This window comes from Pavona decussata, unplaced genomic scaffold (assembly GCF_977016875.1).
Source record: "Pavona decussata unplaced genomic scaffold, jaPavDecu1.1 SCAFFOLD_21, whole genome shotgun sequence".
Classification (NCBI taxonomy): domain Eukaryota; kingdom Metazoa; phylum Cnidaria; class Anthozoa; order Scleractinia; family Agariciidae; genus Pavona; species Pavona decussata.
In genome coordinates, this window is record NW_028145444.1 from 6,187,216 (window position 1) to 6,200,250 (window position 13,035).

Genomic DNA, 13,035 nt, shown 5'->3' on the forward strand with positions numbered 1-13,035 from the left:
CATCTAACTTGACGCGAAAGAGTAAAAATTTCGATGAGGTATCTGACTTCACCTTAAATCTGAGCTTCATAAGTTTCTGTAAACTATATCAATAAAAGAACAGGCGAATGAAATAATATCGCCAATCTTTCACTGTGAATTGTTTTGAGAATCCATAGCAAATAACATGCAGTTGTTCTATTATTAATCGTGTCACATATTGTGATCGCAGTTACTTGTTTCCTATTGCTTGTCGGTCTGACAGCCTGTAATTTACACCTTTTTATGTCCAAGAATTCACACCGCAATTAGCGAAACTGGAGCCTTTAAAAACAGCCAAAACATTGCACACATCCACAAAAGTACAACTATCGTTCACTACTGTGACGTTGGGACCCGTTGAGCTGCTTTGACTATCGGTTATCGGTTATGTCGAATTTAAAAATTGTTTTCCTGCTCCATTGCGTTTTAACCTTGTTCTTTGGTCAGGCCGCATCCAGTAGACGAGTTAGAGCAACTGTGGCCAAGCGTGAGTTAATATTTGCAATTCTACTTTAGACTTTCTGACACATCCTACTGGTTTTCTCGTTCAATATTACATTTAAACAATTCTTAGCTAAAGTGAAACGAGGACCTCTCCTTCGAAAAACTTTATTTTAGTAGCTCATTTTTCCAGTCACTTCCTAAGAAAATGCCAGACTTCTTATATTCAGTTTAGTTGGTCTATGCACATCTCTGGAATATGGTGTTTAAATACAAATTAGGCGATGTTACGTCCATTTTAAGACCTGTATTTGTAGCAAGAGCTGTTAAGGGTTTATTAAGGAATTTTTACGAAGCGATGTCGGCGAAAATTACAGATCTGGCTGAATAGTTTTCATTAGATGGCGAACTGCAAAGGTTAGAAAACTGAGACATGGTCTATGATACTACCTTTGCAAAAATGTCGAGGAGGTTTACCTGCTTTTTGTTGCAGGTGCTGTTGAGAATTGTAAGCCCAATCCTTGTAAACATGGTGCGACTTGTTCAAGAGCTGATAATTCTAACGGATACGAATGTTTCTGCCCAACCGGCTACAGAGGAATCAACTGCCAAAACGGTAGGCGACGTTACCGTCCAATTATTGGTGTACTTTCATAGGACGCTCTTATACAGCAAAACGATGTCTCCAAAATAGTGTGGCAAATATTCTAACGTCGCCATTGTTAACATGCTGGTACTATTAGCGGCCAAGGAAAATAGAAAGCTGGGTGAAGTAAGAGCATTTTTCTATAACAGAGAAAAGTATCGGAATGCGTCTTGCGGTGTTGTAATGCTATCTTGCACATTAAATTACAACAGAACTGAGATCAGAAAATTCCCCTTTTATGTCTTAATTTGATTCGTTGTTTTCTTTGCATGGTCATTTCAAATAAATTGTGGTCTAAATCGTGATGAAATAAAATAATAGGTGTTCAAAAAAACTGAAATTCTTTATTCTTTTTTTCGGTTGGTAACTGAAAAGAAGTCTTCCAAAGAACATGTAGATCGGTTCTACATAATGTTCTAGTAAACAAAGTTTTAATTGAAAGAGGAATTTTTCAGTCAGTGACACACGCATACTCCGAAAAACGAAAATAACAGTTCTCCCAACAGGAGTCGAACCTTTTTCTTTAATCTTCCAATTACTAGTTCGTATGCCCCACCACTGAGCTACAGGAGACTGCTCTTTCGTTTTTCCGAGTATACCTTTGCCACTGACTGACGAATTCCTCTTTCGTTTATTCACCAGGCTAAAATCATAACATCGCATTTCTTTCACAAGTTTTTAATTGTTAATTTTTCAAGAATTGTCAGCGATTGTTTAAGTAAATCACTGTTATTTAATCTTTAATTAATGTTGAAGAAAGGTACCTGCATCGATACATGGTGAAGAGGAGTATCTAGAAAATTTTATAACCGGACCTTGGTGAAAACATTTCGTTCCTCTAAGTGTATGTTAATTCAATCAAATATTAATCAACTGGACAGAGGGATAATTTTTAAGCCTTTTTACTTGAAGATATCAACGAGTGTGCAAAAGAAAATGGCGGCTGTTCCCACAAGTGCAAGAACATACCCGGAGGCTATATCTGTTCTTGCCCAGACTCCGAGCTGAACTTGGCGCCAGATCGTCATACATGCGTAGGTGAGAAGAGACATTTCAGCTTTAATTTCCTTTTTGTGAAAGATAAGTTCTGTTTGTGGCGTTCTTTACTTTCTGTTTTGACGTAAACACACCGTATTCACATGAAAATAACTAAACATTTTTTTAACACCACAGATAGCTAAAATTATCTTCGGTACTTAAGAGTACACTGTTACATTTTTGTTTTACATAGAACGTTTCGTCTTACTATGTCCAATTATGGAGATTGCTTTAAGGGGGCAATTCACCTAAACGCCATTTTTCCGCCACTTGACACGGCTTTAATGGAAATATCTCGTTCACGTTTCAAGCAATCCAAAAACCCTATCATTATCCCGTGAATCTGTGCTGTGGGGTATTTTGTGAATTTTGGGTGATTTTTGGGTATATTTGGGAGGAGTAGTTTTTTTAGAAGGATTGGTTAAATTAAGAGAAATAAGAAATATTGAAGATTAAGTGAAGTTTAAAAATTAGAATTTGTAGTTAATAATTAATAGACGGATAGACGGATAGAAGTTCGTCCACTTGCAACCTGGGGTGCTCTTGCGTGGCTATCAACTGTCTGTTGGTGTTCCAAAAATCATTTTCTTTCGTCTATCCCTTCTTAAAACCTCTTTAAATTTCATTCAAATTTAGGTAAATTGCCCCCTTAAACCATTAAAGAAAGCATTGAGATTTTGCCTGTTAGGACAGCAAATTCTCTACAGAACTGTAACGGAAAAAATACGACGAAAAACAAGGGAACAATTGAATAAAATATCTTTCAAGTGTGGATATTTGTGAAGCACATTTCAATGGTTTGTTTGTTCTTATAGCCTCTGGTGTTTCTGTGCAATGCCGGCAAAACGACATGTCAATCACTCTGCCCAAATCTCTCCTCCTTGGTTTGAACCGTGAACACGTCACTCTTCGAGATGTCAACTGTGTTGCCACGGAAACAGAAACTCATTACACTCTGACGACTGCATTGACCGGCTGTGGTACGACCGCCAGACACAAGAAAGGCGCTGTAGTGTACAGTAATACAGTCTTGGAAATCCCAGTGGCAGATGATGCTATTATTACGAGAGTTCGTGAGATCGAGATACCCTTCAAATGTTACTACAAGAACTCGGGTGATGCGACAGCTGTTGGAATCGAACCTGATACCAGGAAACTGGTTTTTGATGAAGATGGAAAAGGAAACTTTACAGTCGCATTGGACATATTCCGCGGAGACAAGTAAGTCTGACTTATTTTTCTGCATTTTTTTTTTCTGATGTTAAAAGCTTTAGACCTGCCATTAGCCTTCTTGTAGACTATTTCTTTTGTTCACGGGCTAACTTGATAGCCTTCATGACAAGTTGTTTTTGCTGCATTCGTTTAAAAATTTAGCAAACTATTTTAGTTAACATTCTCATGTTTGTAAATATATTCGATAGAGGAAATGCGTTTCATTAAGTGAATTAGGAACTGCTAAGATAATTTCTAACATTTAAATGCTTCAACTGATTGAAATGATGCATTTTTTTTCGTCTTCTTAATATATCAGGTTCGAATCAGCTTACACTTCAAGTGACTACCCTGTGGAAGTCAAATTAAGGCAGAATCTAAATTTCCAAGCGTCCGTGAAATCCAAGGACAAGACTCTGTCCGTTTTGGCAGAGAATTGTTACGCAACACCCTCCAAGGACAGAAAAGATGCCACTAAATATTACCTCATCACAAATGGGTAGGTTGATATCACGAACGATTTCTAGCCTTTCATCACAAATCGTGTCCTAATGGCTGACTACTTGGAGTTTAGACGGATCCGTATACGATGTGACTTTGTTGACCTCTAGCATTTGGAAACTACGACGAAGGTACAAGTACTTCTTCGCTTGTTAAACTCGTTTAAAGCCAGTACCTTCTAAAACAAGGTTGATAGCAGAGAAAATGGGTATTTGAAAGCTGATCTGATTCTCCTCCTCGTAGTTAGATTACAAGTGAGCTGATAACTGTGCTATATTCGGAAGACTGCCCATGGAATTTGTGATGTTGAACTTCAAGACATATTTTTCTTAAATTCTTTTTTAAGGAATAAAATTTGACTAAAACTAAACGAAAGATCTCTCTTCCTTCTAAAATTATGTCCAACCAGAGTATAACAGTCAAACACTTGTGCAATGATTTAGAATGGGCAAAGGAAACTGCTCCAAAGACTCAAATAGGAATGGACGCCGCTATAATTTAACGTTTACCTTTCTTTTAGATGTCCCGTCGACGAAACCACCACATTTCTCAAATCACCAAAAGTGGGCGTCTCCCGATTCAAGACAGAGGGCTTCAAATTTATCGCTGATCACCCATTCGTGTTTGTCCACTGCCAAATAAGGATTTGTGACGCAGAAAACACAAACTCTAGATGTGCACAGGGCTGCATTCAGGGATCTAGAAAGAAACGTGACGTAAGCGGTGACGATAAATTGTACCCAATGGCACAGGGACCCTTCACACTTAGCAGTGATGTAAACGAAATGACTGCAGCTGGAAAAACAGCCTTCCATGGTAAGTAAAGTATCATTTTTTTGAAATGCCTTTGTACAATCGCTATGTACAAGTAATTACAGCTCCCTAGAGCTATAACTAGGGAAAATCATCGTATCATTAAAACATCCTCCACCCATACTACCATCGTTGATACAAACTAATCCCCTTGAAATGTGGGACGCATTTGTGACTCAGGCTATGTAAGGCACACAAATTACAAGAGAAATAAAAACACTCTTAAGACTTACTTATAATAAGATTCATAAAATGTCTTTAGATCAATTCATAAATGCATTCGCGTTGTTTTTCTCATCAATTAAACATTTTTTAATGATCGGAAATCAGAATCAAGGAAAGTGCTTTAAAATTGAAAAGATTCCCACTGAGACATAGATTTTCAATAAAGTTTAGTTCAATTTAGTTCAAATAAGTATTCTCAGAAGACGGCTATCCTGTTTAACAATCCAAAATGCAAGTACTCTCTCAACGTGTTTGTTTCTTTGCTTTCTGTTTTTACCATTTTAGGAATGACCTTACCTGCAGTCCTTTCCATGTCCGTTATATCAGCGCTTTGCCTTCTGGGAATGGCTTTGTTGTCACGCAAGAAATCCAGCCAAGACACTGTATACACTCCATTGATGGTGACGTCAGACTGAACTAGAGCCTACTTTCTTTTCCACAGTTGGCGGCACTGTGGATGAAAACTATTCAGAGAATAAAATAAAATTAATGTGTCTGAAATGAAGCGCTGACTGAATTTTCTTACTGACAAAGTTTTGGGGGAGAATTTTGCCCTGCGGCCAAAATTTTGGTCATTTTTTCAAAACATAAACATGGATTACCAACGAGCACCTGTTTAGTGACCCAATCCTCTCGCGAAAGAAAAATGCCTCGAAAAATACTCCATTTTATGTGAATCTCACCGCTTGCAGACAAGAAACAACCTGCTTTCACTTTGAATAAGTTTAGCCCGTTCCTCAAATACCCAAAGTCGAACAATTTCTGCGAAAAAGATTTCCCGAATATATCTCAAAAGTATAAAGTGACTCACTCAAGGGGGACACGCCACCGTCAGGCGAACACCTCTCTAAGCGTGTATCCTTTTTGGGGCAACACTGCAAACTACTCTTATTCTGCAGACAGAATACTAATTCGCGAAAGAATGTTATTCACTTTTCTGAGCACTTTTGATTCCGTTCATTCGCTAACGGTGGAAGAATGAACAGAATACTATTCGGTTCATTCCGAAAACAGAATCAGTCCGTAATAGGAATACCGTTAAATTCCGGAATTAAGCCTCAGTTCCTAGAGTGGAAGTCAAAATTTCACACGTTTGCTTGTAATTTAACTCTCCTTACTGAGAAGGGTACCTCCTTTGCTACTGCGCATACGTTCTCGCGGTTTATGATTAAGCCGGAAAAAATTCTTCATTCCTTCATTTTTCAGAGATAATTAAGCTTCAATTTGGAAAAATTGCATGGTCACCCGCAATTTTTTTTTCTAGATTTCAGTAGCCTTTACTGAGATATGTTCTCCCGCGTAGTAAATAGGAAAAGCAAGCAACGATGGCAGCGAGAACGCCACAAAACGATAGGTTTGCTATAAAGGCCCGTTTGGACCATCCAGAGTGGAAACTAGGGGATAAACGGAGCTGACCCACATGTCGATCATCAATGTATTGGTTGCATGGTACGCCCAGGGATCGAATCGTACTAGTTGTAGCCATACCTATCCTGTGATAGATGAAGGCACTTGCCTTCAAGCCGAGGGGAAGAGTTCTTTATTAAAAAAAAAAAACATCCTTTCCATGCGAGGCCAAAATACGTGACCATCAGACGATAAGACAATAACAGATGATCAACTTTGATGCACGGCAAATGTTTGAAATGAAACGGATTTTAATTTTAACAAGTCATGTTAATGCTACAATTCATAAAGGAAAATGTTTCGGAGCTCGATTACGATACAAATACACGATATCCATTATTATTGGTATTTTCATAATAACGAATACTGCTTAATTTGACAACACAAAGATAACTGCAATAAATCATCGCTAATTTAATGCAAAACAACAAACAGAATAGCACCCTAGGCTTTAAAAGGACAATTAAATACGACAATAGTCACATCAGTGGCCATTTCTTTGTGAGGAGGAAGACTGTACTAGATATCTGTAAATCAGACATGAGTCGCGCTGTCGTACAAGCATTGCTGCTCTTTTGCATCTTTACTACAAACGGAAGAAGAATATTGCAAGAAACGGAGTCACTACATGAACAATTCGACGAAGTTGATCCGCGTTTACCTGAAGGAACATTCATGGAGGATTCTTCTGGCGGTAAGATATTCTACTCGATAGCTATCGTAAGACGATTTTTTCTCCCGTTTATGAAGCATTTAAATCAACACATGGCGAATTGAAGTGTTAGTGTATCAATCCAAATTTACTATTGGGCATCCACTCGAGCTTGAGCACAATAGTATGCTTCTTACAAGCTTCGAAAACATTTTGTCCCGAGAAATACGTATGCTGTGTCGCAAAACATAATACTGACGCAAATGTTATAAAAATAATGCACTCAAATGTAATAAGGCAGTTGACGCAGAATGTGAGATTTTTTAAACTTAAATGAAATAACTCTTTCAACGCATAATGTAATAACGCAAAATGCAGTGACCGTGTAGAATACTTTTAACAAAAGTACAGAGACGGTTTACATTGGCCTTACTGATTGCTTTTGAAGTTATTGCAATTTGTATTACAGTGACTTTGTAAATTTTGTGGCGCAATATTTAAAAATATTCAAGTAGAACAGGTCTTGTGCCACAAAATATACAAAGTTACTGTAAAACAAATTGTAATAACTTCACGCAAAATGTAATAACTTTTGAAGCAAAATAACCTTGAGCGCAAAATGTTATAGCGACAGAAAATTTAATGAGTTTTGACGCAATATGGAATGTAAAAAAGTAGCACAAAACGTAATTAAATTGTAAGTATTATAATATTGTGGTTTGGATTGGTTATTGACCAAAACATCTATCATTTGGTGAATTGGAAGACAGAGAATTTTTCCAAAATAACTTTTTGATTATTGGTCAAACAAAAACCAAAAAAAAAAAAATAATAAATAAATAAATAAATAAAAATAATAATAAAACTTCACCCTAAGGTGTACTTTCTAGGTCATATATGCATTTCTTGGTCATTTACTGGGCGATGAGGGTAAGACTTACAGAATAAAATGCTCTTTTTCGAGAATACTTAAATAATCCAGTATAACTCTGTGTATAAACTTGTTTACAAGCTGTGGCATGTCATATCACTACCTGAGTGTGTAGCACAACAAGGCAATGCAAGATATAATTTTCATTAGACACCAAACTACATAAGTGATGAGGATAGCAACGAAATTTAATTGAAGATGAATCTGCTTGAAAAGCAATTAGCTGATCATGAAACATCACGCACTGGGAAGTCGATACTGTACGTATGACACTTAACTCCAAACGTCTCCATCCAACTGAACCAGTTGTAATAGAAATGGTTCAAACTAAGTCTGTTTTTTTTTTCTTCAAATGATTTTTACACAGAACATGCAAGTTTTAATCGTATCCTAATTGTCAATGCAAAACTGTAACTTGATCTGTTTCAAAACTAAGTCGAGTTGAAAGCTACAGGTGTCCACTAGTTAGCAAAATCGCAGATTGCCGTTGATTACCCGCACAAATACCAGTTTTTCAAGAGAAATTTGGCCTTCATTCATTTATTTATTACAAGTTTGCGTCGAAGGTTATATTTTGGGTTGACAATGTTCAGTCACGTTCAAGTCAAAATTAATTACATTTTGCGTCAATTTTTATTACATTTTATTACATTGTATTTTGCGTTTTGATCTTGACAATGTTTCAGAAAATTGGCAGAACTGTTATTGGCGTATTTGACCGATCGAAGTAGAGTCCTTGTAATTTTCTGAACACAAATTAACCTATCTTTTTTTTCTTTTTCTGGCTTAAACTCTTGCAACTAATAGAATACGATTATTGTATCCAATATACGTGTGCGAGTCTTCAAAAACGCACACCATTCTCCGAATCAATACTTTATTTTTATTCGATAGTCAATCCATGTAACAGTGGCCCATGTAAGAACGGAGGGACTTGTTCAGTGACTGAGGGCGATAGCTACACTTGCCAATGTGCCTCAGGATTTGATGGACAAACTTGTGAACAAGGTGACAGTTCATGTGAAAACGAACATACACATTAAAATTTAAATATCGTCAATAGGACTGTTGTACATGAACCTCGGGCTTGATTTATTCCGTACAAAACTCGTTCACACTTCAAAACGAGCAATGACCAAGACTGCTACATTTGTCACAAGTCAAATTGCTCAGAAAGAGTTGAATCCATTCTTTGCAATTACTAACAATCCAAGTCGCATTTATCTATATATAAAACCAGTTAATAAAATTTAAAATTTACGCTGAATGTTCTAGTTAGAAGAGACTAGTAGCTTGTGGTAAATGATGATGATTAATGTACCATTGGAACATCATTGCTTCTAAGCAGTCTCCATCTTCACAAGTTTCAACAATCTATTTTTTTTTTCATTCTGTTACTCTTTACTTAGGTTTCCACCGATTTGACGAAAATTGTTCTAACGAGTTGATTCCGCAAATGCGCGCAAGCTTTAATTAAAGCCAAAAATTCAAATAACCCGTAACGTAAGCGTTGGGAGAAAATATATTCCGTATTGGGCTCCGTCGCTTCGCGACTCCGCCCAATATATTTTCTCCCAACTAGCCGTCATTATAAAGCCGTAATGTCGTTTCAAAATCGAATTTAGTTTATAATATTAATCAACTTGACTGAGCAATCTTTGGTTTGTTCTTGCAGCATCTGGTGTTTCTGTGCAATGCCGGCAAAACGACATGTCAATCACTCTGCCCAAATCTCTCCTCCTCGGTTTGAACCGTGAACACGTCACTCTTCGAGATGTCAACTGTGTTGCCACGGAAACAGAAACCCATTACACTCTGACGACTGCATTGACCAGCTGTGGTACGACCGCCAGACACAGGAAAGGCGCTATGGTCTACAGTAACACAGTCTTAGAAATCCCAGTGGCAGATGATGCTATTATTACGAGAGTTCGTGAGATCGAGATACCCTTCAAATGTTACTACAATAACTCAGGTGATGCGACTGCTGCTGGAATCAAACCTGATACCACGAAATTGGTTTTTGATGAAGATGGAAAAGGAAACCTTACAGTCGCTTTGGACATATTCCGCGGAGATAGGTATGTCTGACTTCTTTTTTCTTTTTTTTTTTTTCTGATGTTAAAAGTTTTAGACCTGCCATTAGCCTGAGTGCAGACATCTTCTATTTCCTTTGTTCGCAGGATAACTTGCTGGCCTTCATGACAAGTTGTTTTTTCTGCTTTCGTTTAAAAATTTAACAAAATATTTTAGTTAACATGCTCATGTTTGTAAATATATTCGATAGAGGAAATGCGTTTCATTAAGTGAATTAGGAACTGCTAAGATAAAATTAAAATTGAAATAGCCATTTTTACACGATTTGAACGAAAATTCCCTTGTTGCTGCACAACGATGTCATTAATTTCTATAATTTAAATGCTTCAACTGAGTGTTTGACACATTTTATTGTTTGTTCTTCTTCTTAATATATCAGGTTCGAATCGGCTTACACTTCAAGTGACTACCCTGTGGAAGTCAAATTAAGGCAGAATCTGTATTTCCAATCATCCGTGAAATCCAAGGACAAGACTCTGTCCGTCTTGGCAGAGAATTGTTACGCTACACCCACCCAGGACAGAAAAGATGGCGCTAAATATAACCTCATCACAAGCGGGTAGGTTGATATAACGGACGATTTCTAGGATTTCATCACAAATCGTTTCTAACTGGCTGAATACTTCTAGTTTAGACGGATCCTAATAATTAATACAGTATGACTTTCTTGACCTCTAGCATTTGGGAACTACGATGGGAGAAAAAGTACTAAAGTACTTCGCCTATTAAACTCCTATAAAGCTGAACCTTCTAAAAAGAGGTTGATAGCAGAGGAAATGGGTTTTTGAAAGCTGATCTGATTCTCCTCCTCGTGGTTAGATAACAAGTGAGCTGATAACTGTGCTATATTCCGAAGACCGCCATAAGGAATTTGTGATGTTGAACTTCAAGACATTTTTCTTAAATTCTTTTTTAAGGCATTAAATTTGACTTAAACTAAACGAAAGATCTTTCTTCCTTCTAAAATTATTTTCTACCAGAGTATAACAGTCAAAAACTTGTGCCATGATTTAGCATGGGCAAACGAAACTGCCCCAAAGACTCAGAGTACAATTTAATGTTTTCCTTTCTTTTAGATGTCCCGTCGACGAAACCACTACATTCCTCAAATCATCAAAAGAGGGCGTCTCCCGATTCAAGACAGAAGGTTTCAAATTTATCGCTGATCACCCATTCGTGTTTGTCCACTGCCAAATAAGGATTTGTGACGCAGGAAACCCAAACTCTAAATGTGCACAGGGCTGCATTAAGGGATCTAGAAAGAGACGTGACGTCAGCAGTGACGATAAATTGTACCCAATGGCGCAGGGCCCCTTCACACTTAGCAGTGATGTAAACAAAACTTCAGCTGGAAAACCAGCCTTCCATGGTAAGTAATGTGCCGTTTTGTGAAATAATATCTTGTACAATCGCTATGTATAAGTATCGTTTTTTTGAAACGTCCAAATGTACAATTGTTATGTATAACTAATTGTGGCTCCCTATAGAACTTAAACTAATAACCGTAGGCAAGAGACGATGAGGTCTCTTGCTGCAGGCAAGATTTAAATGAAACTATAACCAGGGAAAATATCGTATGATAAAAACACCCTGAGCCCATATTACCACTGTTGATACAAATTTGTCCCCATGAAACGTGGGGCGTATTTGTGACCCAGGCAATGTCAAGACACACAAACAACAGGACAATTAAAAAACACTCCTTAAGACTTACGTATCTTAATATCAACTTTCTTTAGATCAATTCATAAATGCATCCACGCTGTTTTTCTCATCAATTAAAACCTTTTTTTATGAATTTAACTCAGAATCTAGGAAATCACTTTAAAATTGAAAAGATTCCCACTGAGGTTTTCAATTAAGTTTAGTTCAGTTCAGTTCAAATAGGTATTCTCAGAAGACGGCCATCCTGTTTAATGATCCTAAGTATTCTCTCTACGTGTTTGTTTTTTTTGCTTTCTGTTTTTACCATTTTAGGAATGACCTTACCTGCAGTCCTTTCCATGGCAGTTATATCAGCGCTTTGCCTTCTGGGAATGGCTTTGTTGTCACGCAAGAAAACCAGCCAAGACACCGTATACACTCCATTGATGGTGACGTCAGACTGAATAAGGGCCTAGTTTTTTCACAGTTGGCGGCACTATTGATGAAAACTATTCAGAGAACAAAATAAAATTAATGTGTCTGAAATGAAACGCTGACTGAATTTTCTTACTGACAAAGTTTTTGGGAGAATTTTGCCCTGCGGCCAACATTTTGATCATTTTTCAAAACGTAAACATTGATTTCCAACGACAACCTGTTCAGTTACCCAGGCAAAAAAAATCCTGCGAAAAATACTCCACTCCATGTGAATCTCACCACTTGCAAACAAGAAAATTTAAACAACCTCGCTGCTTTCAGTTGAATACAGTTGAGACATACAGACCTAAGTAAATGTTTACCCCATCCCTCAAATACTCCCAGTCGAAAATTTCCGTGAAAAAGATTTTCCGCATATATCTCAAAAGTATAAAGTAACTCACACAAAGCAAACACCTCTCCAAGCGCGTATTCTTTTTGGGGCAACACTGCAAGCTATTATTCTGCCGACAAAATACTAATTCGCAAAAGAATGCTATTCACTTTTCTGAGCACTTTTGATTCCGTTCATTCGTTAATGGTGGAAGAATGAACAGAATACCGTTCGGTTCATTCCAAAAACAGAATCAACCCCCGAATAGGAACACCGTTAAATTCCGGAATTAAGCCTCAGTTCCTAAGATGGAAGTCAAAATTTCACACGTTTGCTACTGTGCATACGTTCTGTGCATCTTAAGGAGGTCCTTGAGAAATTATCATTTCTTAAGGACGGTGCTTACTTATTCCAAGTTAAAAAAAGATCTTAGCAAGAGCAATTGGGGGTAACCATGCATTTTTCAGAGATAGTAAGCTTTAGTTGGAAAATATGCGTAGTCACCTCCAATTTTTCTTTCCAGATTTCAGTAGCCTTTACCGGGATGTGTTCTCCCGTGTGTTCAGTAGGGAAATCAAGCAACGACGGCAGCGAGA

At 37.4% G+C, this 13,035-nt stretch overlaps 2 protein-coding genes across 3 annotated transcripts; both read left to right on the forward strand.

The window, feature by feature from the left end:
- Nucleotides 1–350: 350 nt before the first annotated feature.
- LOC146486471 (ZP domain-containing protein-like) lies at nt 351–12,167 on the forward strand. Of its 2 annotated transcripts, none has more exons than XM_085100927.1 (7): nt 351–508; nt 956–1,078; nt 2,021–2,146; nt 9,563–9,968; nt 10,364–10,543; nt 11,061–11,353; nt 11,962–12,167. In XM_085100927.1, exons 1-7 carry the CDS (start codon nt 409–411, stop codon nt 12,090–12,092), a joined length of 1,359 nt encoding a protein of 452 aa, XP_084957053.1. In that variant the 5' UTR covers nt 351–408; the 3' UTR covers nt 12,093–12,167. The 2 variants fall into 2 exon arrangements, with proteins under 2 accessions (XP_084957053.1, XP_084957046.1); XM_085100920.1 differs by lacking the exons at nt 9,563–9,968; nt 10,364–10,543; nt 11,061–11,353; nt 11,962–12,167 and adding exons at nt 2,962–3,367; nt 3,678–3,857; nt 4,380–4,675; nt 5,183–5,402.
- On the forward strand, nt 6,808–9,298 carry LOC146486472 (cubilin homolog). Its single transcript, XM_085101000.1, has 2 exons — nt 6,808–6,998; nt 8,782–9,298. Exons 1-2 carry the CDS (start codon nt 6,845–6,847, stop codon nt 8,928–8,930), a joined length of 303 nt encoding a protein of 100 aa, XP_084957126.1. The 5' UTR covers nt 6,808–6,844; the 3' UTR covers nt 8,931–9,298.
- Nucleotides 12,168–13,035: the final 868 nt, after the last annotated feature.